The sequence below is a fragment of the Dendrobates tinctorius genome, unplaced genomic scaffold (genome assembly GCF_039654945.1).
Source record: "Dendrobates tinctorius isolate UK_male_01 unplaced genomic scaffold, ASM3965494v1 ptg000070l, whole genome shotgun sequence".
NCBI lineage: Eukaryota > Metazoa > Chordata > Amphibia > Anura > Dendrobatidae > Dendrobates > Dendrobates tinctorius.
In genome coordinates this window covers 99,998,159-100,020,248 of record NW_027361738.1, presented here as the reverse complement: position 1 = coordinate 100,020,248, position 22,090 = coordinate 99,998,159, and the positions used below count along the sequence as shown (strand labels likewise).

The following is a 22,090-nucleotide window of genomic DNA, read 5'->3' as shown; positions in this document are numbered from 1 at the left end:
ACTTTGAAGTTGCATAGTCCAGGAAAGCTGGGCGCTTATCCTGAGGGACGGCATTAATAGCAGCCACATGGGCCATGACCCAGCTTTTCCAGACGCCGATGCGCTGAATTTCTGACGTCTGTTCTCCTTCCATCCGCGCTCGCTTCTTCCTCGCTGCTCGTTTCCCTCCTTTATGGGGGGGGGGGGGGGGGGACGTTGCCATGGCAACCAGCGAGCGAGAAAACTGGAAGGAAAGCGTTAAATTTGGTTAAAAAATAGCCGGGCTAAAAATAGCGCGAAGGGATTGGGGGGAGGGGGGGGCGAATCGCTCCGTATAGCGCGGAGGCATCGAGATTGTGTTAACCCCTACAGTGCCGGCAGGATTCCCATCACCTTCCAGGAATAAAGCATCATTCACAGAGCAGCGTCGGGATTGATTGTGGGGGAGGGGAGGTCATGGACGAAGGTCGATGCTAATGGGTTTTTATAAAAAAAAAAAAAATTAAAAATTTTCTCGTCTGGCTGACAGCGATTATTACGGTAATGGCGGGATATTTCCAGCCAATAGGAGACTGTTTCTGATTTTTTTGGTACTCCGCCACCATTGCGTCTTACGGAATGGATGTGTGCATATGGCCGCCATAGCTTTCTTGGGGTCTAGCATGTGAAATGTGCCCCCCGCTCCCAGCCTTACCCAGGATTTGACCCCTTGTGCCTGTTCTGTGCATGGACCGATGTGACATTTCTGTTGGCGCGTGGTGTTATCTGTCCGGCCCCCAGCGGCGGATATCTGCCTGTGTCTGTGTATACAGCCGCTAATGCAAAGCTACACTGCCCCGAAATAGCAGCAGGAGCTGAAATCAAAGCAAGGGCGGCCTGTCACTCCAGGGCCCCGCGCTAAGTAGGTCTGCGCAGACCCCGGGGCCACACGAGACCGAAGTCCGATCTGCAGCAGAAATGGACGTTGTGTTATAAAGTGGAAAAAGTCTCTGACCCTCCCTCCCTCTTATAGGGTGCAACCATTAAAAAAGAAAAGCTTAATCACTGACAACCGTGGGCAATACAGTGTGGGGATGTAAGTAAATTTGCATGCAATTGTGGATCGCTGGTGGTCCGATCCCTGGGGGTCTCTACAGAGCATCGGGCAGGACAGGGACCAGCTGCAGGCGCCATTTCATTTAAATCCGGGTAACCTGCACTTAGTAAAACCGCACCACAGCCCCTTCATTCTGAGAATCGGTGACCCTTTCACCAGTATTGGGGGCAAGGAATGGATCTCTGGGAACTAGACTCGGACCCTCGCCACCTTTCCGTATCGGAGATTTTATGCGGCGGGCTAAGTGCAGTCTCATGTACCATGGCGGTGCTGACACTGCGGGGGTCCACGTGTGAACGTATGGGGCTACAGGAGGCTGTCGGAGTGAATAGTTGGTCATTGGGGTAGTATACTTTATGGTGGGATCCGATCTGAATCTCTGCAGTATTTGCGTCTCCGTTACACATTGTGACTTGCGCGGGTAGATGACAATGGCTCTGCCGGGGGTCTCGCGCTTCCTCTTCCAGGCTGTGCTGTCAGCTATGGGGAGGTGGGACCCTGTAGGTGGAGATTAATCCTCTGCCGTGTACACAGAAGCAGATGTGATGTCACAGCGCGAGGCGGCTCACTCTCTGCACGGTAGTCTCTCTCACAAGCCAGGGCGAGCCAAACCAGAAAACAATGTCTTTCTCCAGCCAGCAGCCCCCTGAATACAGTCAACTGTGCAACGCCAGGACCCCCGACACCATCCCGGGCACCGACTACCCCAAAGCCGAGTACGAATGGCATAGGACGGAAGGGAAGCTGAACGAGATCGGCTTGAATGTGAACAAGACCGGAGGGCAAATCAAAGACGGGCTCGTTAAAAGCGCCGGCTTCACGGATGAGGACAAGCTCTGCTTCTTCGAGACCAAACTGGACAAAAGCCTCCAGCTGGGACCCAAAGAGGAGTGTGAAGGGCAAGCAAAAGGCAACCAGGTCCCGTCCAGTCCCGACCCTCTCTCCTTCCTAGGAGTAGACCCGTTCTCTTGCTCTAAGCCTGTGGAGGGTGCCCTACCCACCGCCGGACCATGTAGTATCTTTGATGGCTTCGAACCGATCTCAGCAATCACAGACAAGGAAAAAACTGCAACGAAAAACGTCATGGCGTCTTCCATGGAGAAGGAATCGCAGCTTTTCGGGCAGTCTGAATCAGAGGTGGTTTTCCAAAATCGCAGCACCATGGGTCTGAATTCCAATTTTAACCCCATCCTGACTGACAATTCCTTCAGCAAAGAGAAGTGTTCTCCATCCCACGTCGACCTGTTTAACAACCACCTGAACGGGTGTGCTGTCCAAATGCACCGTCAACCGCCGAAAACAATGGTGGAGCTGGCACAGGACGACTTTAAGCCTATCCCTGCCAATCACACTAATGACCTAGATGAAGACTGGTTCAACATGGACACAGATGATCGGCTCGACAGTCTAGATGATTGCCCGCTACTAGACAGAGCTTCCTATCAACGGAAAGCCATCAGGCGTGCGATGTCCGAGTGCTCGCACTTGGCAGTCCCTCAGACGGTCAATGTTGCTGATAAGTACCCTGAGAGCTCAGGAGCCAAGGAAAACCTTGATCTGCTGTCACCACCTGGTGGCTTGAACCCTGGCCAAGCTGTCCCGGCCAAAAAACAAGCAAATTCCATGAAGAGGTCCATGACTGTAGCCGAAGAGCAGTCGTCAGGCTACGACTTCAGCTCCAGGAGTGAGATCCCGGACTTCTCCTCCTCCTGTTCCTCTCTTATGAAGGGGCATCTTGTCTTTAAGGATGAGCGAGGCAGCGCTGGGCCGTTCCTAACCAGCCAGGACCTTCTGTCCTTGGCCATGCCATTGACAAAGCTGGACGATGTCCCGGAAGCTGGCACCGGCAACAAGAAGGAAACGAAGCAAGAGGTATCTCCGCTCGCGTCTCCATCCAACGTTTCGGAGAATAAGAGACCTGAGCCGGAGAACATGAGGCTGACTGAGGAGACAATGGTGGAAAGTGCTAGTGCCTCGCTGTTATCACCCAAAGAGAAGGGTGTCTCTGAGGGTAAGTGTAAGGCATTAGGACATGTCCATCTCGTATTCGGCCATCTCTAGTGGTCCTGGCTTTTTCATCCCCCCCGACCGCCTGGTTCTGAAGTTTTACCTCCCTGGCTTTCCTACTGCAGAATTCATGGGTGTTTAAAGCCGCCACATTGGTCGTCACTCAGCTTTTCTCCAAGTGATTGCTTATTTCCATTTTCTTGCATTTGTGTCTTTTCCCTGGTTGCAGTGTCTCAGGGGCATTAGACGTTGGGCTCATTGGACTCCAGGTATAGAGCGCTTACGTGGAGAGAAGCCTGAAAGGTTCTGGGTGGGGGGGGGGGGAATGCTCAGCTCACCCAGATCTACTGTGAAATGCCTCTGTGATGTGTGGAGATGTAGCAGAGCTGAGTGTGTCACTTGCTCCATGATGGGCAGCTTCCATTGCTGCTTTCAGAAATATAGATGATTTTTAGTAGATGGCTCCTGTGTTTCCTCCATACTGTCTGCAGGGTGCCGGCTTGTCAGATGCCCTCTCTCCGTTTTGGCCAGAGCCTGATTATCATAGGGGGTAAAAGATATGTGGCTCTGCTATATCTTCCATTACTTCATGATGTGTATACAGATGATTGAGGTCATAGAGGGATTATCCTAATTGTAACACAACCGAAATCTCCAGAGCTCTTATTTCAGGCTTCTTACCCCTCTTTATTTCCAGGCCTTTGTTAGCACACATTACATGCAGGATTATGCACTTTTACAACCAGTGATGCAACTTTCAGTTTAAAAAAAAAAAAAAACAAAAAAAAACCTCTCCCGTTTTGTGTCTGCACATTCTCTGCAGATCTGTGTCTCTATGGTTACAGAATACAAATGATGCCTAATGTGTGGTCTGATGGTGCAGATGTGTTTTCACTTTTTCCCCTTGTTCTGTGTAGGCTGTAACTGACCCCACTCCCCGGCATACACCGGCTGTCCTGGGGGGTAGTAGCTGCCGGCCTGTGGTCTCTGCAGCGGCCTCTACAGGTGGAATGTGGCAGCGCATCTGATCATTTAGGAGGATAGAACTGTAGATTGTAGGAAAGCCGCGACGGTCACTCAGGGCACTGGGAGGGGAGTGTTTCTGGACCTGGGGATGGTGGTGATAACGCCTTATGTTTAGCAATGGCGGCCAGATTGGCTATAAATCATATGTAAGACCTCGAAAGAATAATCACATTTTTTTTTGGGGGGGGGGGGTGGGGGGGAACTCTTCTGAAATGTGACTATTACAGATAAATCTGCGCTTCAGACTGGATTTTACTCCTGGACCCCATCTGTCAGATGGGAGAAAATGCAGCGTAGATTAGAGCAGATTACGGAGGCTCTGTATAATGGGATCTGCCCAAAACGGGAAGAACTCCGCCGACGAAAGTGTTCTGCTTCACATGAGCCATTAGATCACATTGCGCTAATGCCGAGAGCAGCGATCATTGGAGCCCAGGGGTAAAGTCTCCTCGGATCAGGACCCCGATCACCCCCCGATTCTCATGTTAATTTATAGCCCAAAAATCAAGCAGATTAATAATGTCTGCCATTGAGTCTTAGTACAAACGTTGCACCTTTTGTGCTTTGATAGGTTTTGTTTCTCGGTACATTGCTGGCTGCTGAATGAGTTAACTGAGGATCAGTCAGTGAGCTCATTCTGAGGAGAGTGTAACCATGTGATGGGTGATTTATGATTAGTGACAAGCTCGCTGACCGCTTCTCAGTCAACTCCTTCTACAGCCGACAATCTACTTTTAGATTTGAAGTCTTTAAGTGTCGGATTTTTAATGAAACCCAATTGCAAATATTTTTGCACAAAACACACGTATTTAGGATTTGAATAAAATGTTCATAATCTTTTTGTTCCAGTCGTCTCCTTCATCCGTCTCGTCCTTTGTAAACATTTATAGATTTTCCTCTTGTAAGGTGGTCCTACAGCACGTGATGCACGGTCCGGACGGGAGGGCAACCAGTCTGGCCGCTGTTACTCTGGTGCTTTCACATGGAACGAGGGTGAAGCTTCGGTGCAACAATTGAGTAATGCAGCTGCCCCGATACCGAGGAACGAGGGTCTGCGCGAAGCGCACAGGCAGTGCATTACCACAACAGCACGCTGCGCAGGCTTAAGGGTCTTCTACTTATGTGTCCCCGGGGGATTTTCTGCATTAGAAACTCTAATGGATTCTATGGGTGGCGGGGTCCGCCCCCACCCTGGTGTGGCGGGGTCCGCCCCCACCCTGGTGTGGCGGGGTCCGCCCCCACCCTGGTGTGGCGGGGTCCGCCCCCACCCTGGTGTGGCGGGGTCCGCCCCCACCCTGGTGTGGCGGGGTCCGCCCCCACCCTGGTGTGGCGGGGTCCGCCCCCTGCCCATTAGGTGGTTTTTGATGGTCCGCCCCCTGCCCATTAGGTGGTTTTTGATGGTCCGCCATCTGCCCATTAGGTGGTTTTTGATGGTCCGCCATCTGCCCATTAGGTGGTTTTTGATGGTCCGCCATCTGCCCATTAGGTGGTTTTTGATGGTCCGCCGCTGACGCCATCACACGTCTTCATCTCTCAGCGTTGCCAGATATCACAATTAGTTTTTCCTCCTAATGATGGGGGTGATTGTTCTAACCCGTCCATGTATTAATAAACGGGGCGGGCTCGCGGGGGCAGCAGTGAGTGACGGCCGGCCCCTCGCACATCATTATTTCAGCTCATGGGTTATGTTGGGACAGTTATTACTGAAGTGGCCGCAGTCTCAAGCCGGATTAGTCGTCCGCTGAGGATTGTAGTAAAAGAAGAATAAAATGGACATGATTTGCTTTTTTAGCCTCTTATATAAATTGCGGCTTTAGTTACACGCAGCGCAGATGTTCCCACAGAGGCAAAAAGAAAAAATCTTTATACTGTCATGCTTTTGGTTTTCTGAATGAAGCCTGCAGTGTAAAGCATAAGGGTTTTTTCTAGTTTTGGTTACATCCTGTGATGAGCTATTCCATCACTGAAGGATGATGACCTGCACCACAGAAATATAAGGGAGTGCAGCTCTGGAGTATAATACAGGATGTAACTCCGGATCAGTAATGTAATGTATGTACACAGTGACTGCATCAGCAGAATAGTGAGTGCAGCTCTGGAGTATAACACAGGATGTAACTCAGGATCAGTAATGTAATGTATGTACACACTGACTGCACCAGCAGAATAGTGAGTGCTGCTCTGGAGTATAATACAGGATGTAACTCCGGATCAGTAATGTATGTACACAGTGACTGCACCAGCAGAATAGTGAGTGCAGCTCTGGAGTATAATACAGGATGTAACTCAGGATCAGTAATGTAATGTATGTACACAGTGACTGCACCAGCAGAATAGTGAGTGCAGCTCTGGAGTATAATACAGGATGTAACTCCGGATCAGTAATGTAATGTATGTACACAGTGACTGCACCAGCAGAATAGTGAGTGCAGCTCTGGGGTATAATACAGGATGTAACTCAGGATCAGTAATGTAATGTATGTACACAGTGACTGCACCAGCAGAATAGTGAGTGCAGCTCTGGAGTATAATACAGGATGTAACTCAGGATCAGTAATGTATGTACACAGTGACTGCACCAGCAGAATAGTGAGTGCAGCTCTGGAGTATAATACAGGAGGTAACTCAGGATAAGTAATGTAATGTATGTACACAGTGACTGCACCAGCAGAATAGTGAGTGTAGCTCTGGGGTATGATACAGGCTTTATCCTGTCCTCTGATAATACTGCTCCCTGTATACGGCGGGTCTCGTGGGATGCTCCTGGTTTATGGCGGGTCTCGTGGGGTGCTCCCTGTATACGGCGGGTCTCGTGTGGTGCTCCCTGTATACGGCGGGTCTCGTGGGGTGCACCCTGTATACGGCGGGTCTCGTGGGGTGCTCCAGGTATAGTGTTTCTCATGGGAGGTGGATGCACCCGGTATACTGCGGTGCTCGAGGGGGTGTTGCTAGTTACACTGGTTAGTGACTACCAATATTGTCCTTCAGACTAAATGACTGTGATAGGATTGTGTCTGGTATTAATGTTATGGCAGATTCATGTGTGTGTGTGTAATCAGTCCTGTGTACGTATGAGGGTCTCCAGTCCGGGTGGCAGCGTTCGGAGCTTAACCTGTGAATTTCACCTTTCAGGTAAATCAGAAGCGAGCGCCGCCCCAGAAGCCGCCAACACAGGAAACATCACTGCTCCTCCTACCAAGGAGCTTCCCGCGAGTCCTGAAAAGAAGGTTAAGGTATGAGAGCGAGCGGTTGTGCACGCGATACTGATGTCTGGAGTCGGACTGTAAGACGTCCACAGATTGCACAGATCACACTGTGTGTTTATATCTTCTATATAAAGGCCGCTGCAGCAGTGACCCCGTCCAAGCCCGCCGCTAGCCCTAGAAGTAAGCCTCTGGCTGCCGCCAGCCCTAAGAAGCCGCTCTCTTCAACACCCACTCCGGCTAAAAAGACCAGCGGCCCCACTCCAGCCAGCACTGTTAGCAACGGCACTCCAAAGCGCCCCCTAGGGAGTGCGACAAAGTCCACCACATCTAAGGAGACGAAGGAGGCAAAGCCCAAGGTAAGTGACTGTGAAGATGGAAAATACCTGTTCACCCGTCAGCTGGAATCTTGCATTGCAGGTTGGGTTGGAGGCGGTGGCCCCTGCGCGCGGCTCTTGCACCCGGCTCCTGTGTGTATAGTGACGCAATCTGCTGATCCTATAGTGTATATACTGTGTAACGGCCCTCTGGGGTCGGCGTCTCCTCACCTCCTGCATTGGTAGCTTATTTTTCTGATTAATTTAGTATAAAACTGTAGAGAGACAGGAGGGGGATGCAGCTGCAGCATCTCTCTGTGAGACTGCCTGCTGTGAGGGGAGGGACCTCACGGAGAGCTGTGATTGGCTCAGTGCTGAGCATAGCATTGGCATCACAATAGGTAGAGATGCCAAAGAGAGAATATGCAGGATGATGGGAAAGTGATGATCCACGGGAGGCCGGGAAACGATAAGCTACATTGTATGAAGACCCGTTCTCAGTGCCGTTTTTGCTGCCTTTCTAATCTGGCACATATGGTAGGTAGGTGACGCTCTCCTCCCTCCACGCGCTGCTCTGCTGTGGACATCTGCAATTATACCGAGAATGGGGCCTCCCACCTCATAGCCGAGCGCCCCGATCAATAGCGGCCATTGTACACACTGGACGGGACATCGCGGAGCAATTATTCCTGTGGTTGTGAATTAATACGGGCGTAGTGATAAAGTGGGCGCGATCACAGCCAAGAAAAGCGAAACTGACACCTGTGCAGACCACCATGTGTATAGTAAGAGGCAGGAGGTCGACAGCCGGTGTCCTCACCCTCCGCCCTTGTGACATCGGTAGGACTTCTACTGTCAGTTTTTTTTGTTTTTCTTCTGAGCAGAGTCTAAGTCCAGTGAAGTCCCCGGACAAGAAGCCCCCAACACCTTTGGCTACCCCTCGCTCTTCTGTTAAAGCCAGCCTGGCGGCCCCCAAGCTCGGCGCATCTGCCGCTGCAACTACTACGTTAACGTCCGCTCCCAGACCTAATGTCACCCCCAAACGACCAAGTGGTAAGTCGCCGCCATTAATCCTGCAGGAAAACAAATAATGCTGGGAAGTCATAGTGCCCAATGCCAAGCAGCAGCTGCAAAGGCCCATGTCATTGTATGGGGCCAAATGGCAATTTTTAGCCGGAGCTATGGATATTTACTGGCTGAGCTGGAGTTCAGCTTTAAGGGTCTAAGCACAAGCTGGAAGTGGAGACTTGGAGTAATTTATGCAGAAATGACCCCAATAGATGAAATTGATTTCTAGAGGGTCACACAATTTTTCACGTCGTGTTCTGATGCCGGCCCGGGCCTGACGGGTCTCCTCTGTTACAGCCCTGAAGAATGACGTGAAGGTGGCAGAAGCCAAGAAGCCCACCATAACCAAATCCCCTACGGGTACGTAGTCCTGTCTGCTGGGAACATACTGGACGTATATGTGATACAGGTCTGGGTGGTCTGCGGTGACACGAAGACCACCTATATGGTCCCAGACAAACCCGTTGACCATCGCCTTTAACTTCACTCCTGGGTGGGTTTCGGTGGAGGACTGACTCCCTCTTCTTTTTTTTTTTTTTTTTCTTTTTTCTTTCTCGCAGATTTAAGTCGCCCCAAATCTGTTCCAGCTGATCTAACAAAAAGCAATGGAGCCGCAGCAGCCCCCAGCCGCCCCAGGACCACCAAACCAGCTGCTTCCAAACCACTTACTGGTCCCAGTGCTTCCACAGACGCCAAGAAGCTGCCCACCACCCGCCCGGCTCCACTGAGCAAACCCAGCACAGCCCCGGCTGGTAAACCTTCCAGTGCACTGGCCGCCAGCAAGCCCACCGCAGCCCCCAAACAGCCTCGTCCATCAACAGCCCCCGATCTGAAGAACGTGCGCTCCAAGATCGGATCCACTGACAACCTGAAGCATCAGCCTGGAGGAGGAAAGGTGATTGTCGGCGGCGTCCGACCGAGTGACCGTACCTCGTACATTGTGCCTTCCCCTCTCATGTCATCTGTCATGGCTGCAGGGTCGGTCGTTGTGCGGATTCTCTGCATGATTGATTTATGGAGGGCGACGGTCAATAAAACGATGGTGAAATGGAGGTGACATTGGAGGTAGTAGCTGAGATGGTTCAAAGCCGCAGCTACCAACTTTTGTCATGTGGCTCTACGGGCCAAAAATACAGCGTTTTAGTGACTGCACCAGCAGAATAGTGAGTGCAGCTCTGGAGTATAATACAGGATGTAACTCAGGATCAGTAATGTATGTACACAGTGACTGCACCAGCAGAATAGTGAGTGCAGCTCTGGAGTATAATACAGGATGTAACTCAGGATCAGTAATGTATGTCCACAGTGACTGTACCAGCAGAATAGTGAGTGCAGCTCTGGAGTATAATACAGGATGTAACTCAGGATCAGTAATGTATGTACACAGTGACTGCACCAGCAGAATAGTGAGTGCGGCTCTGGGGTATAATACAGGATGTAACTCAGGATCAGTAATGTATGTACACAGTGACTGCACCAGCAGAATAGTGACTGCAGCTCTGGACTATAATACAGGATGTAACCCAGGATCAGTAATGTAATGTATGTACACAGTGACTGTACCAGCAGAATAGTGAGTTCAGCTCTGGGGTATAATACAGGATGTAACTCAGGATCAGTAATGTATGTACACAGTGACTGCACCAGCAGAATAGTGAGTGCAGCTCTGAGTATAATACAGGATGTAACTCAGGATCAGTAATGTAATGTAATGTATGTACACAGTGACTGCACCAGCAGAATAGTGAGTGCAGCTCTGCAGTATAATACAGGAGGTAACTCGGGATCAGTAATGTAATGTATGTACACAGTGACTGCACCAGCAGAATAGTGAGTGCAGCTCTGGAGTATAATACAGGATGTAACTCAGGATCAGTAATGTAATGTATGTACACAGTGACTGCACCAGCAGAATAGTGAGTGCAGCTCTGGAGTATAATACAGGAGGTAACTCAGGATCAGTAATGTAATGTATGTACACAGTGACTGCACCAGCAGAATAGTGAGTGCAGCTCTGCAGTATAATACAGGATGTAACTCAGGATCAGTAATGTATGTACACAGTGACTGCACCAGCAGAATAGTGAGTGCAGCTCTGCAGTATAATACAGGATGTAACTCAGGATCAGTAATGTATGTACACAGTGACTGCACCAGCAGAATAGTGAGTGCAGCTCTGCAGTATAATACAGGATGTAACTCAGGATCAGTAATGTATGTACACAGTGACTGCACCAGCAGAATAGTGAGTGCGGCTCTGGGGTATAATACAGGATGTAACTCAGGATCAGTAATGTAATGTATGTACACAGTGACTGCACCAGCAGAATAGTGAGTGCAGCTCTGCAGTATAATACAGGATGTAACCCGGGATTAGTACAAGGTCTCGTTTCCTTCTCGTCTGCAGTTCTGGACCAGATGGACAATCCCTGAACAGTCACTCTGTAATGAGACGCTATAAATAAGGGAACAGGTGACTTATTTCCTTTCTTATTGCTGAATTATAAACCATCTTACATTTTCCCCCCCAGCAGGCAAAAGTAGAGAAAAAATCTGTGCCCGCCAGCACAGCCCGAAAACCTGCCCCAGCCGCCACTAAAACAGCCAGCACTAAGCCGGCAGACCCTAAAGAGACCGCACAAAAGCAAACCAATGGGAAAGTGAGTGTTCTGTGAGCCGCTGCCGGCTTGTCGCCTCCTCCTCCTCCTAGTCACTTCTCTCTTAACCTTAGCGATCTGTCCCTCTCTCCCTCCTTCTATCGTATATCTGCCTAACACCTCCTCCTTGCGGCGGATAGAAACGCTCGCGTGCCCATGTTCGGAGTGATGGGTAAGTATCATGCACGTGAGCTGGCGCTCTCTACACTGTTGATGGTGCCAGCTCGCTCTCCTGGTCATTGGGGGTCCAACATGCAACACTTAAAGGAATTCTGGAAAAAAATAAGACACGAGGGCACATGCAGATTGCTGGTACTAACACCCACCAGTATGGCGGTGGTCTGTAACGCAGGACTGAATCACTAGTGTTGGTGTTGACTTTGCAGCGTATCAACTTACAGCGTGTTGCAAAAAGAGGATTGCTGACTCTGCATGGGTGGCCTAGGACGTCACTGTAGCTGCTGCTTAACCCCTTTGCTTCATGTTTTCCCCTCCCTGTTGTCATTCACGTAACCCTGTTCGCTGTCACGTGATTTTCTAACCTCGCCTCTCCATTTCTGTGTCTCGTTTTGTTTTTTCTCCCCATCCGGTCACGCTCCAGGTCCAGATAGTCAACAAAAAAGTCAACTACAGCCATGTTCAGTCCAAGTGTGGCTCCAAGGACAATATTAAGCATGTTCCTGGTGGTGGGAATGTAAGTATGGCTGCCGGGCGCCGCGTCATGTCCGTGTGGCCGCTAATATCCATCATGTCTCCTGCTCCATGAACTAACGGTGTCCGTGTGTCGGGGGTATATGTTTTAATACTTGTAGAACTGACCGGAGTTTAATGCTGTCATTCATTAATAGGAAGCGGCGGGAACAAAAAAAACACAACTTTTTATTCTTTTATAAAATTTAAAAAAGGGGAGATGCAGTTTTTGTTTTTCATTTAAAATAAAATCTGTGAAACTAGATTTTAAGGTTGAAGGTAGATATAAATCTATCACGGTCAACCTATAATTTAACATGGGCAAAGCCTCCCATGGGGCAGACACTAATAGCTCCATGTTATGGGAATAAAATCCTTCCCGACTGCACATACGGCGATCAGACGAGTTCCCTGGATCAACATCACAGAATCTGGAAAGGGCATCCAGGCCTCCTTGAATTTTTGCAGTGAATCAACCATTACAACATCAATTGGCAGAGTTGTGCATAATCTTACTGCTCTCACAGGAAAGAAGCCATAGTCTCCCTGCCCTTACAGGAAAGAAGCCATAGTCTCCCTGCCCTTACAGGAAAGAAGCCATAGTCTCCCTGCCCTTACAGGAAAGAAGCCATAGTCTCCCTGCCCTTACAGGAAAGAAGCCATAGTCTCCCTGCCCTTACAGGAAAGAAGCCATAGTCTCCCTGCCCTTACAGGAAAGAAGCCATAGTCTCCCTGCCCTTACAGGAAAGAAGCCATAGTCTCCCTGCCCTTACAGGAAAGAAGCCATAGTCTCCCTGCCCTTACAGGAAAGAAGCCATAGTCTCCCTGCCCTTACAGGAAAGAAGCCATAGTCTCCCTGCCCTTACAGGAAAGAAGCCATAGTCTCCCTGCCCTTACAGGAAAGAAGCCATAGTCTCCCTGCCCTTACAGGAAAGAAGCCATAGTCTCCCTGCCCTTACAGGAAAGAAGCCATAGTCTCCCTGCCCTTACAGGAAAGAAGCCATAGTCTCCCTGCCCTTACAGGAAAGAAGCCATAGTCTCCCTGCCCTTACAGGAAAGAGGCCATAGTCTCCCTGCCCTTACAGGAAAGAGGCCATAGTCTCCCTGCCCTTACAGGAAAGAGGCCATAGTCTCCCTGCCCTTACAGGAAAGAAGCCATAGTCTCCCTGCCCTTACAGGAAAGAAGCCATAGTCTCCCTGCCCTTACAGGAAAGAAGCCATAGTCTCCCTGCCCTTACAGGAAAGAAGCCATAGTCTCCCTGCCCTTACAGGAAAGAAGCCATAGTCTCCCTGCCCTTACAGGAAAGAAGCCATAGTCTCCCTGCCCTTACAGGAAAGAGGCCATAGTCTCCCTGCCCTTACAGGAAAGAGGCCATAGTCTCCCTGCCCTTACAGGAAAGAGGCCATAGTCTCCCTGCCCTTACAGGAAAGAGGCCATAGTCTCCCTGCCCTTACAGGAAAGAAGCCATAGTTTCACTACTGTTACAGTAGAGATTTCTGTCGTAGAACCTGTGTACAATGATCATTATACATATCTCTGTACTGTCCCCTCATATGTTTGTACATTGTAATAAGATCGCACCTAAATCGTCATATTTCCAAATTGAATAACCCCCAGTTTGATGGCCAATCACCTTCAGTCGCCCAGACTTTTAATAACCTTGGTCGCTGTTTTCTGCACCCCTTCTAGATCCGCTATATCAGTCTCATACACCAGAGACCAAAATTGTACCCAGTATCCTAATTATGGTCGCACTAGTGACTTGTATAGAGAAAACTATGTTCTAGTCATGAGTCTCTGCTTCTTTTAATCTATCCCATTATTTTATTTGCCTTGGCAGTCGCTGCTGGCACTGGTCACTAACGCTGAGTTTGCTGTCCATCCATACACCCAAGGCTCTTTCAGTGACCATTTACCCAGTGTTTTACCATTTTAGCACATAATTTATCTCATATTTATGCATTTTATTTCCTCTGCCCAAGTTTATAACCTTACATTTATCTACTTAAAACTTCGATAGCCATTTCTCAGCCCAAGACTCCAGCTAAAATAAATCCTTCTGTAATAAATTGTCCTCCTCTGAGTTGGTCACATTTTCAGAGTTTAGTATCTGCAAATAGTGTAATTCTCCTCTGTACGCCCCCTATAAGGACATTAATAAATGTGTTAAAAAGAAAAGGGCCCAATACTGACCCCTGTGAGACCCCCGTTGTTAACTGTGACCTATTTGGAGGTTTGTCTTTGTTTTTTACACTACCTCTGATTCCTGTAAGTGAATGAGAGCAGTAAACTGAAGCTTGGATATAATTCTTTTGAGGGTTTACTACAAATAGATCCAATCTTGAGTTATACGGAATGAGCTGTTTTACCTGCCCTGATAGTTTGCTGCAATGTATCGGTGTGAGCAGGTTTAGAACGATGATTGGTTTTCAGTCTCTGGCAGGAATCAGATGTTGTAAAAATGAATGGACGAGATGAATAATAAAGTTGTGGAGCTTCTTTGTTTTCCCGTGATCTCGCTCCACGTCGCCATCGCTAAGTGATCAGACCACAGGCGCCTTATTGCATGCGTCTGCCAGTCCTGTTGCTAGCTGCAGATCACCTGTTGTCTGGGGGGGGGGTCCCCGACTGTTTGGATCTGGGAGTGGGATTTTTATAGCTTGCGCTCGACTTCTTATTAGGTTGCTGATTTTTAGACTCAAGCTGGTCGCATAGTGAGAGTTGTTGTCTCATGCGCAAGGCTACTGGATTACTAAGACCTGGTTGCATGACCCCCAAAAACAAAAACTGCCTCTCACGTCCATAGGGATATTCCTGATTCTGCATGTTGGCTCCTTGTTAAAGGGAATGGTACTGAGCTGTAAAACTGCACTCAACCTATGGTCAGGAGTGGCGCCGTTTATTTTGAGCCATGCGAGAGAGAAGTGACTCTGTGTGGCGCGGGGGAGTACTCTGCTGCACCTGTGCAGCGCGGGGGAGTACTCTGCTGCACCTGCAGACTTTCTTCCCCTGTAGCTTTTAACCCCTGTCGTGCCATGGATTCAATGTAATGCAGTGAGGTAGAGCACCAACCGAGTGACTACGCGGGAGCAGTTACACCCCCCCCCGCAGGCCTCGTGATGTCATTTGGCGCCTACAAGGTTAATTAATTATCCCTCGGCCGATTCTCGGACAGCTTGCATGTTTTTTTTGTTGTTTTTTTTTTCCCTTAGCGTGCAAACAATATATTCAGCATCTTGGCAGCTCGGTGCGTGGTAGCAGATGGCGGCACAGTCCATGTGCCCAGTCGGGGAGCACTCACTAATGCATGGCCCAGGGTAGTGCTGCCTGTGGGGGTCCTGACCTATCCATACAGATGTGTATGCTCAGGGGCACAGTATACTGCAGATACTCGAGCTATATTTTAGATTTAACCCCTTTATTTACTGTATGAGCAAGTTCCTGAAAGGGGATGGAAACACATGGCCGCCATGCCAGGGATCAGCGCTGTTGTCCGATAGAGGCCAAGCTGCAGTACCACTCACTGCCTGTAACTAGGGATGGCGCTGCTTTTGGAAGAAATTCGCCATGGTGTCTCCAGTCTTGGAGGCGCCAGTTCCACTCCCAGACATCTCGCTGGTTCCCTGGTGTCGTATGTGCACGACTGCTGCCATAAGTCTCGTGCGGTGCTGTAGCTGATGCCATGCTCCTGACATGCTGGGAGTTGTAGTGCTGCCAGCTGTACACTTCCTCTCCGGACGTCGTTCCCACCTTTCCTTCCCTTCTCTCCTTAGTTATATATTTCTGGTTTCCGCGCTCTCCTCCTTTCTGTCTCTTCTCCTTTGCCTTCAACCCTACAGAACTAAATCCCCTATTATTTACAGGTAACAAATGCCGCCAAACCGTCCGTAGGCAGCAGCCGTCCGTCAGTGTCCACCAGCCACAAACCGGGCGGTGCCAACGTGAGTAATGTGCGGCCAGCACCGCGTCCCCTCGCACTGATCTCTGCTCTGTCCATCACTGTAATAGAGGGGGATTACCCCCAGCCCGAGCCGAGCCCCTCCGGTGATATGGCCGCTACCTCCAGAGCCGGTGTAAGCGGGCGGATAGATGGTGGTACCTGGGGCAATGCGGGCACGCTGGATCCATGTCTCTCGCCGCTGCTGGTGGCGTCCTCTGACTCCTCCGTATCTGCCTCTTATTCTCTCCCACCTTCCTCAGGTTTCTGATGTTCAGTGCAGGGCGAGTTAAAGGGGGCTTCCAGCCCAATGAGGATAAAGGGGTCCGGCGTCTCACTTCTGCGTCAGGAGGACGTCACGTCTCCACGTACCGCTGGGACACGTGCACTATTAACAGTCAGTATGCACCAGTCCTATGCATTAGACCAGGGCGTGTCTCCGCAGATGTGAGCTGCCCCAGAGGACCCCTTTAACCATTGTATAATTATGATTTCTGCAAAATTGTAAGACTTTTTAAACACTTTTATACTGTTTACATAAATCTGGAAGACCCCTTTAAAGGAGTGTGAGCCCTGAAGGGTTAATTCTGCACCCAGCAGGTGATGAGACCCGTCTGGGGTAACGCCGATATTTGGGGCTCCCTGACCTGACTCGCCTGTCTTCTTCACAGGGTTCTTCTTGGTCTTTTCTTCCTCTCTGAGATCTGTAGGTTCAGTCTGTGATTAGACGACGGATCGGACGAGGACACTGAGCCGAGCGTCGCTCATGTTCTGTACTTGTCTTCCCCGCAGGTTCAGATTCTGAACAAGAAGGTGGATGTTTCCAAGGTTTCCTCCAAGTGCGGCTCCAAACCGAGCACTAAAGCCAAGTCAGGTGAGCGAATGACTGCAGAGACTGGTGGGTGCCACTCAGGGCTGGGGACGGGCGCTCCTGCTGGGCTCTGTAGGCTGGGGACGGGCGCTCCTGCTGGGCTCTGTAGGCTGGGGACGGGCGCTCCTGCTGGGCTCTGTAGGCTGGGGACGGGCGCTCCTGCTAGGGACCGGGCAGTCACAAGTTCGGATCGGCTACGTTGGTGCACGGCTCTGTGGTGGGCAGTGATGACGAGGGGTTTCGCACTGTTGGTGAACAGTTATTTTTTTTACTGGGAGTTTGTTGGAAGTCTCCCGGGGTGACTGTGGAGGGCAGGGGTTGTAGTTAGTAGTCAGTGCCCTTCTCCCCCATCTATCTCTTACCCATACACCGCGGCTCTTCCTCTCTTGCAGGAGGTGGTGAAGCCAAATCTGACGAGTCCTCACCGAAGACTGAGATGAAGCAGGAACCTCAGGAGAGCATAAAGGTCTGAACCGGAGACCGCGGAGGGCGGTCGGGGGGTCCCATCATTCTCTCTGCCCCCAAAAATAAAATCTTCATTTGCCTCCAGGAGAACGATGCAGAACAGAGGACCCCACCACAGAACGGGGACCTAGCAGCCGCCACAGATGACACGGCGGTGGACACGCGGGAGAATGGCGTGGCGGAGACGCTCCCCGTAGACGGCAGCAATCAAAGGGAAATCCAGAGCTTCAATTCTCTCATACCGGAGACAAGTAAGAAATTGACGGAGGACCCCTCTAACTAGAATATGGGGATCCAGGGCAGTGATGGGGTCTCCAGTCAGATCCTAGTGGGAGGCATTATGGAGATCTCCGCTTGCTGTCGGTGAATAGACACGTTTTCGTGTGTTTGGTCACGTGGACTCCCGGGCGCGGGCTGAGGTCTTTACAGATCCAGCCCTGCTCTCGCTGAATGCTCCGGACACTGACAGGAAGCAGGGATCTGGATTGACAAGTTACACTAAAGCTGGAAAAAAAATAAGGATAAAACTTTGTATAAAGTAAAGACTGGCAGGATGTGTGTAGCGCCCCCTACACCTCGACCCTGGGGTCTGCAGCAGCTTGTCATGTCCCACCAACTACTGCAGTGTAAATAATGGATCTGGAAGGCTCCTGTAATCTGGAATGTTCTGGATTATCAGACTGTTCTGCCACAAAGTGAGATCCGCTGTGGTTCTCGCTGCTGGTTCGGGTTTACGTTGCCGGATTACAGGAACTTTCCGCCACGTTTCACCGTCTGAGATGCAAAATGCTTTTATTTTCCAGGCATCTAATGATGAATTTGTGGTGTCGTCTTCCATCTCTCATTGTCTGATCTCCTCCCTGTACAACTCCCATCATCCTGTCCTCCCCACTTGTTCTTCACCCACCTCCGAAATCGTCACTGTTTCCCTGCAGATTGATGAGCCACCCCGGCCGTCGCCGATGGATGGACCACGGAGAATTCGTCTGCAACCTCCCCCCGCCTTCGCCTTTATAGCCCATCCTCTGTTCTGCACTTGCATCCCCCTCCCCCGCTCTTACTATCCATAGCGCAGCAGAGGGTTTGTGACATGGTGACATCTCCTCCACCACCGCTACAGCCGCCATGGTGTCCGCTACGACCGATCCATCCGCCGTTCACCTTCCACGGCACCAAGTGACATCTGCTCGTCATTGTACACCACGGCCGGCTCGCCACCGCCCCCTGGTGTCTGGCTTCAGTGATGGTGGGTCGGGCAGCGCCCCTGTCTGGGATAATGGTACCTTTTTTTTATATAAGGCGGATTTATGGCAAATTCTGGCTGGGGAGGGGGCAGTTAGTGGTATGGTCAGGGCGTCCATCACCCAGCCAGTGACCCGTCGGTGGAGGGGTGGTAATGGCGGTATGGTCAGGGCGTCCATCAGCCAGCCAGTGACCCGTCGGTGGAGGGGTGGTAATGGCGGTATGGTCAGGGCGTCCATCAGCCAGCCAGAGACCTGCCGGTGGAGGGGTGGTAATGGCGGTATGGTCAGGGCGTCCATCACCCAGCCAGACCCGCCGGGGGAGGGGCGGTAATGGCAGCCGGCCCTGGTAGCCATCTTCATTACAAACCTGTGTCTATAATTTAATACGAAATGTTGGGTATATGTATATGACTAGCGCCACGTGGACGCGTCCGTAACCTTCGAAGCTCCGCAGCCCACGTGGACGTCCTGCACCCGCCGCTTCCGACGCTTTCTCATCGCTACAAGTTCTTCACATATCGAAGTTGCGGAATTTTTTATTTTTCTTAGGTTTATATTTAATATTATTGCGAATCGGAAAGTTCAGCACGTGATTGTGGAGGGAATATTATATGGGAGTCTTCTGAAAAATGTGTGACGCGGTCTCCGTGATCGGAAAGGATTGGGAAGTGTCAGGGACGTGGGCCGCGACCGCTGTTGGGTTTGGGAATGTCGGCCATATTGTTTTAGAGAAGGAAGGGGGGCGTGTTCTTACCGAAGCCCCCCGAGAGAAGGGACGAAGACAAGGTGATATCTGAAGGTTTAAGGATCGTTTATTGGGGGGGACGTTTGACTTTTTTTTTTCCTTTTGTACTGTTTGTGGTTTGGACTAACATTTTACTTGCTGTGACGACACTAAAGGACTGACGTGTAAATAATTTATTCTGGGGGGTTGGGTGGGGGGGTAAGGCCAGAGCTTAGGTAACCAGGGGGGCCGCACCCCGACACCTGGACCTACACCGTTCTTATTGCACTTGTATTTTTATATATAAATATAATAAATTTGTTGCATGATTTCTAATAAAATGACATTAAAATGTGACAAAATTGTAGCGGTGTCTGGACGTCTTTAACTCTTCGCTTGCTGTGCTGGACTCTTCAGGATGACACACAAATGGTCGGTCTTGTGTGCCCCCCTCCCCATATCCCACGTCTGCCTCCCCCCATGGCTGTGATCCCGCATGCCTTCAGTTGTCGTTTCGGGGGTCTTTAGGATGTTTCAGGTCCGGACTCCTCACAGCTGGATTTCCTGCTCAGTGTTGCAGTCCAGTCCATTATATGCCGACAATCTCTACAAGAATGACTGAAGTCTCAAAGTACCCGGAGGTGGGAGCTCAGATTCTCTAACGTCTGCTATATAGTAGACTGCCTCTGCTGTTAGAACAGGAAGAAGGGGCAGAAAGCAGATAGAGGAAGTCGGGAGTCATCCGCAGAGCGTGGGGGGCACAAAGGGCAATAAACTGGACGGACGGAGTTATTTTATGGGGGGTACCTTGAAGATGCTCCCATATGTTGTCTCTTTCCTGTTGTTCCTGTTCCCGCTACCTTTTCTGTGATGGTATCTTCCAGGTTTGTCCGCCGCCCCCCCCCCGCCTGCTTGACCTTATGGTATTTACCAGTCTATAACACGACCATTTATTTCTTATCCTGAAATCTTCACGCCCGCGGTGGGTGACGGCAGAGGCGTCCGAGGCGCCGGCCTGTAAGGTGGCACTGCAATTTTGTTCCATTTTTTTTTTTTTTTTCTTTTTTGTTCTTTTGTTAGAAGCTTCTAATAGATGGGTCATTGTTTACGAGCATTTCCCTTTAAATTGGGGTGGTGTTACTTCTGGGATATCTGGGTAACCACAAATATAGATGCCGTTGCCAAGGGTCTGGACAGTGGCTGAGGGTCTGGGTGGCGTCACGGCTCACTCCCCCCCTTGGCTCCTGCAGTTATTATAAGTTTGTGTTGGGTGATGGCGCCCATGTTGGTGCACCCGGCTTTCCTGGGTAGTTAGTGATTTCTATCTCGTCCTAGCGATGTGCGTTTTTCTGTGTGACGGCGTTATCGTTCATGTTTTCGGGGGTCCTGTTCATATCTGACCTAGCTCTGGTGGATGCAATCACATTTTAACCATGTGTGGGCTCACTGTAGTCGCTCTCATTAGTGGCCGATCGTAGTGATTTTTGCTCACTAAGTGCCAAATGTCTGAAAGGAACAAACTGGGGGTCTAGACAGAGGACCCCTGCAATGTAAAACACCCCGAATTTACAGGAGGGATCTGCAGTCTTCCATAATTTTTTTTTTTTTTTAACTTGTATTATTCTCTAGTCACACCCAGAGCTGCCTCCACTTTCTCTAATTTGTGGGTTTATCTTAGTGAATACAGAAGCTATTGTAATGCACCATGGTTCGCTTGTGTTCTTATTAACCCCCTGGAATATGGGATTGGGTGGGGAGCGCATGGAGATCTACGACAACAGTGACAGCAGCTCTGGTTGTGACTGGAGAACAAGACGTAAATAGTATTGTTAGGTCTCTCGCCATCACTGCTCCGCTTCACTGCGGCTCCTTCTGTCTCTGTGGGGCGACGAGCACTTTATCAGGACTTCTCCGGACCCTCGCTGATATTTATGATCGGGGGCTATACTTGGAATTCATCCTTTCGAGCAAAGCCCCCAGCGGCTGTAGCTCCTCGCTCTGCAATAACTGATCTGGTGCCCCCCCGTGGCCAGGAGCTGAGGGTCCGGTCTCATGTGGACAGGACTGTGACTGAATGTTTGACATGCTGCTGATAGAAGCCACGATGGCGGCTTCCTGACTTTGCCCGCTCCTCCCTTCTATACTGATAGCAATATTATCTGCTCCACATCCTGAAACTTTCTATCGTAAAAGGTTGAAATAAAAGCTTCTAGATGTGAAATGCGTCAGTGTCCGACTCTTCTGTTCAGCTGCACCCAGAGCGCCCATCTCTTCTGTTCAGCTGCACCTGGAGCACCCCCTAGTGCTGGCAGTCCATGTCCGTCTCTTCTGTTCAGGTGCACCTGGAGCGCCCCCTAGTGGTGGCAGCAGGTAACTATCTACGAGGAGGATGACTGCTACATGCACCAGTAGGCTGCATTCACAACTTTTTCTTTTTGTTCTTTTAACCACAATTTTCCAAAATTAAAACAAATGTTAGTCCTACCTCAGTTACATCACTTTCTCTTTTTTTTTTTATTCTCCTTTTGGAAACACAACATCTCAGATGGGGAGAGAGGGGAATGCAGCTGCAGTTATGGAAATGTACAAGTGTAAGGCTAGTTTCACATTTGCGCTTTTGAGCGCAGTGACAGCCTGCGCACGGCCGCCGATAAGCCCCTGCTGCGCCTCCACAGGTAGCTCCGCCTACCGGCGCATGACGCTGCATATCTTTATCTTTTTTTTTTTTTTAAACCAGTTATTTTTATTTAGGTTTCAAAAGGTTTTAAACAATAAACAGTGGATATCAATATACATGTAACAACT

At 50.0% G+C, this 22,090-nt stretch overlaps 1 protein-coding gene across 11 annotated transcripts in view; it reads left to right on the top strand.

Annotated features, from left to right (window-relative positions):
- Positions 1–21,506, top strand: part of MAP4 (microtubule associated protein 4) — an 83,436-nt gene extending 61,930 nt beyond the window's left edge. For 3 of the 11 annotated variants that reach the window (XM_073582227.1, XM_073582225.1, XM_073582226.1), the window contains 12 exons: positions 7,241–7,341; positions 7,449–7,670; positions 8,513–8,681; positions 8,994–9,056; positions 9,257–9,591; positions 11,228–11,356; positions 11,955–12,047; positions 15,908–15,985; positions 16,774–16,855; positions 17,245–17,318; positions 17,403–17,568; positions 18,121–21,506. In XM_073582227.1, coding sequence (XP_073438328.1) covers positions 7,241–7,341; positions 7,449–7,670; positions 8,513–8,681; positions 8,994–9,056; positions 9,257–9,591; positions 11,228–11,356; positions 11,955–12,047; positions 15,908–15,985; positions 16,774–16,855; positions 17,245–17,318; positions 17,403–17,568; positions 18,121–18,128 — 1,520 coding nt within the window. In that variant the 3' untranslated portion in view covers positions 18,129–21,506. The remainder of the gene's footprint in view (positions 1–7,240; positions 7,342–7,448; positions 7,671–8,512; positions 8,682–8,993; positions 9,057–9,256; positions 9,592–11,227; positions 11,357–11,954; positions 12,048–15,907; positions 15,986–16,773; positions 16,856–17,244; positions 17,319–17,402; positions 17,569–18,120) is intronic. The other 8 variants (XM_073582228.1, XM_073582230.1, XM_073582232.1 and 5 more) reach the window with 8 other exon arrangements.
- The last annotated feature ends 584 nt before the right edge of the window (positions 21,507–22,090 follow it).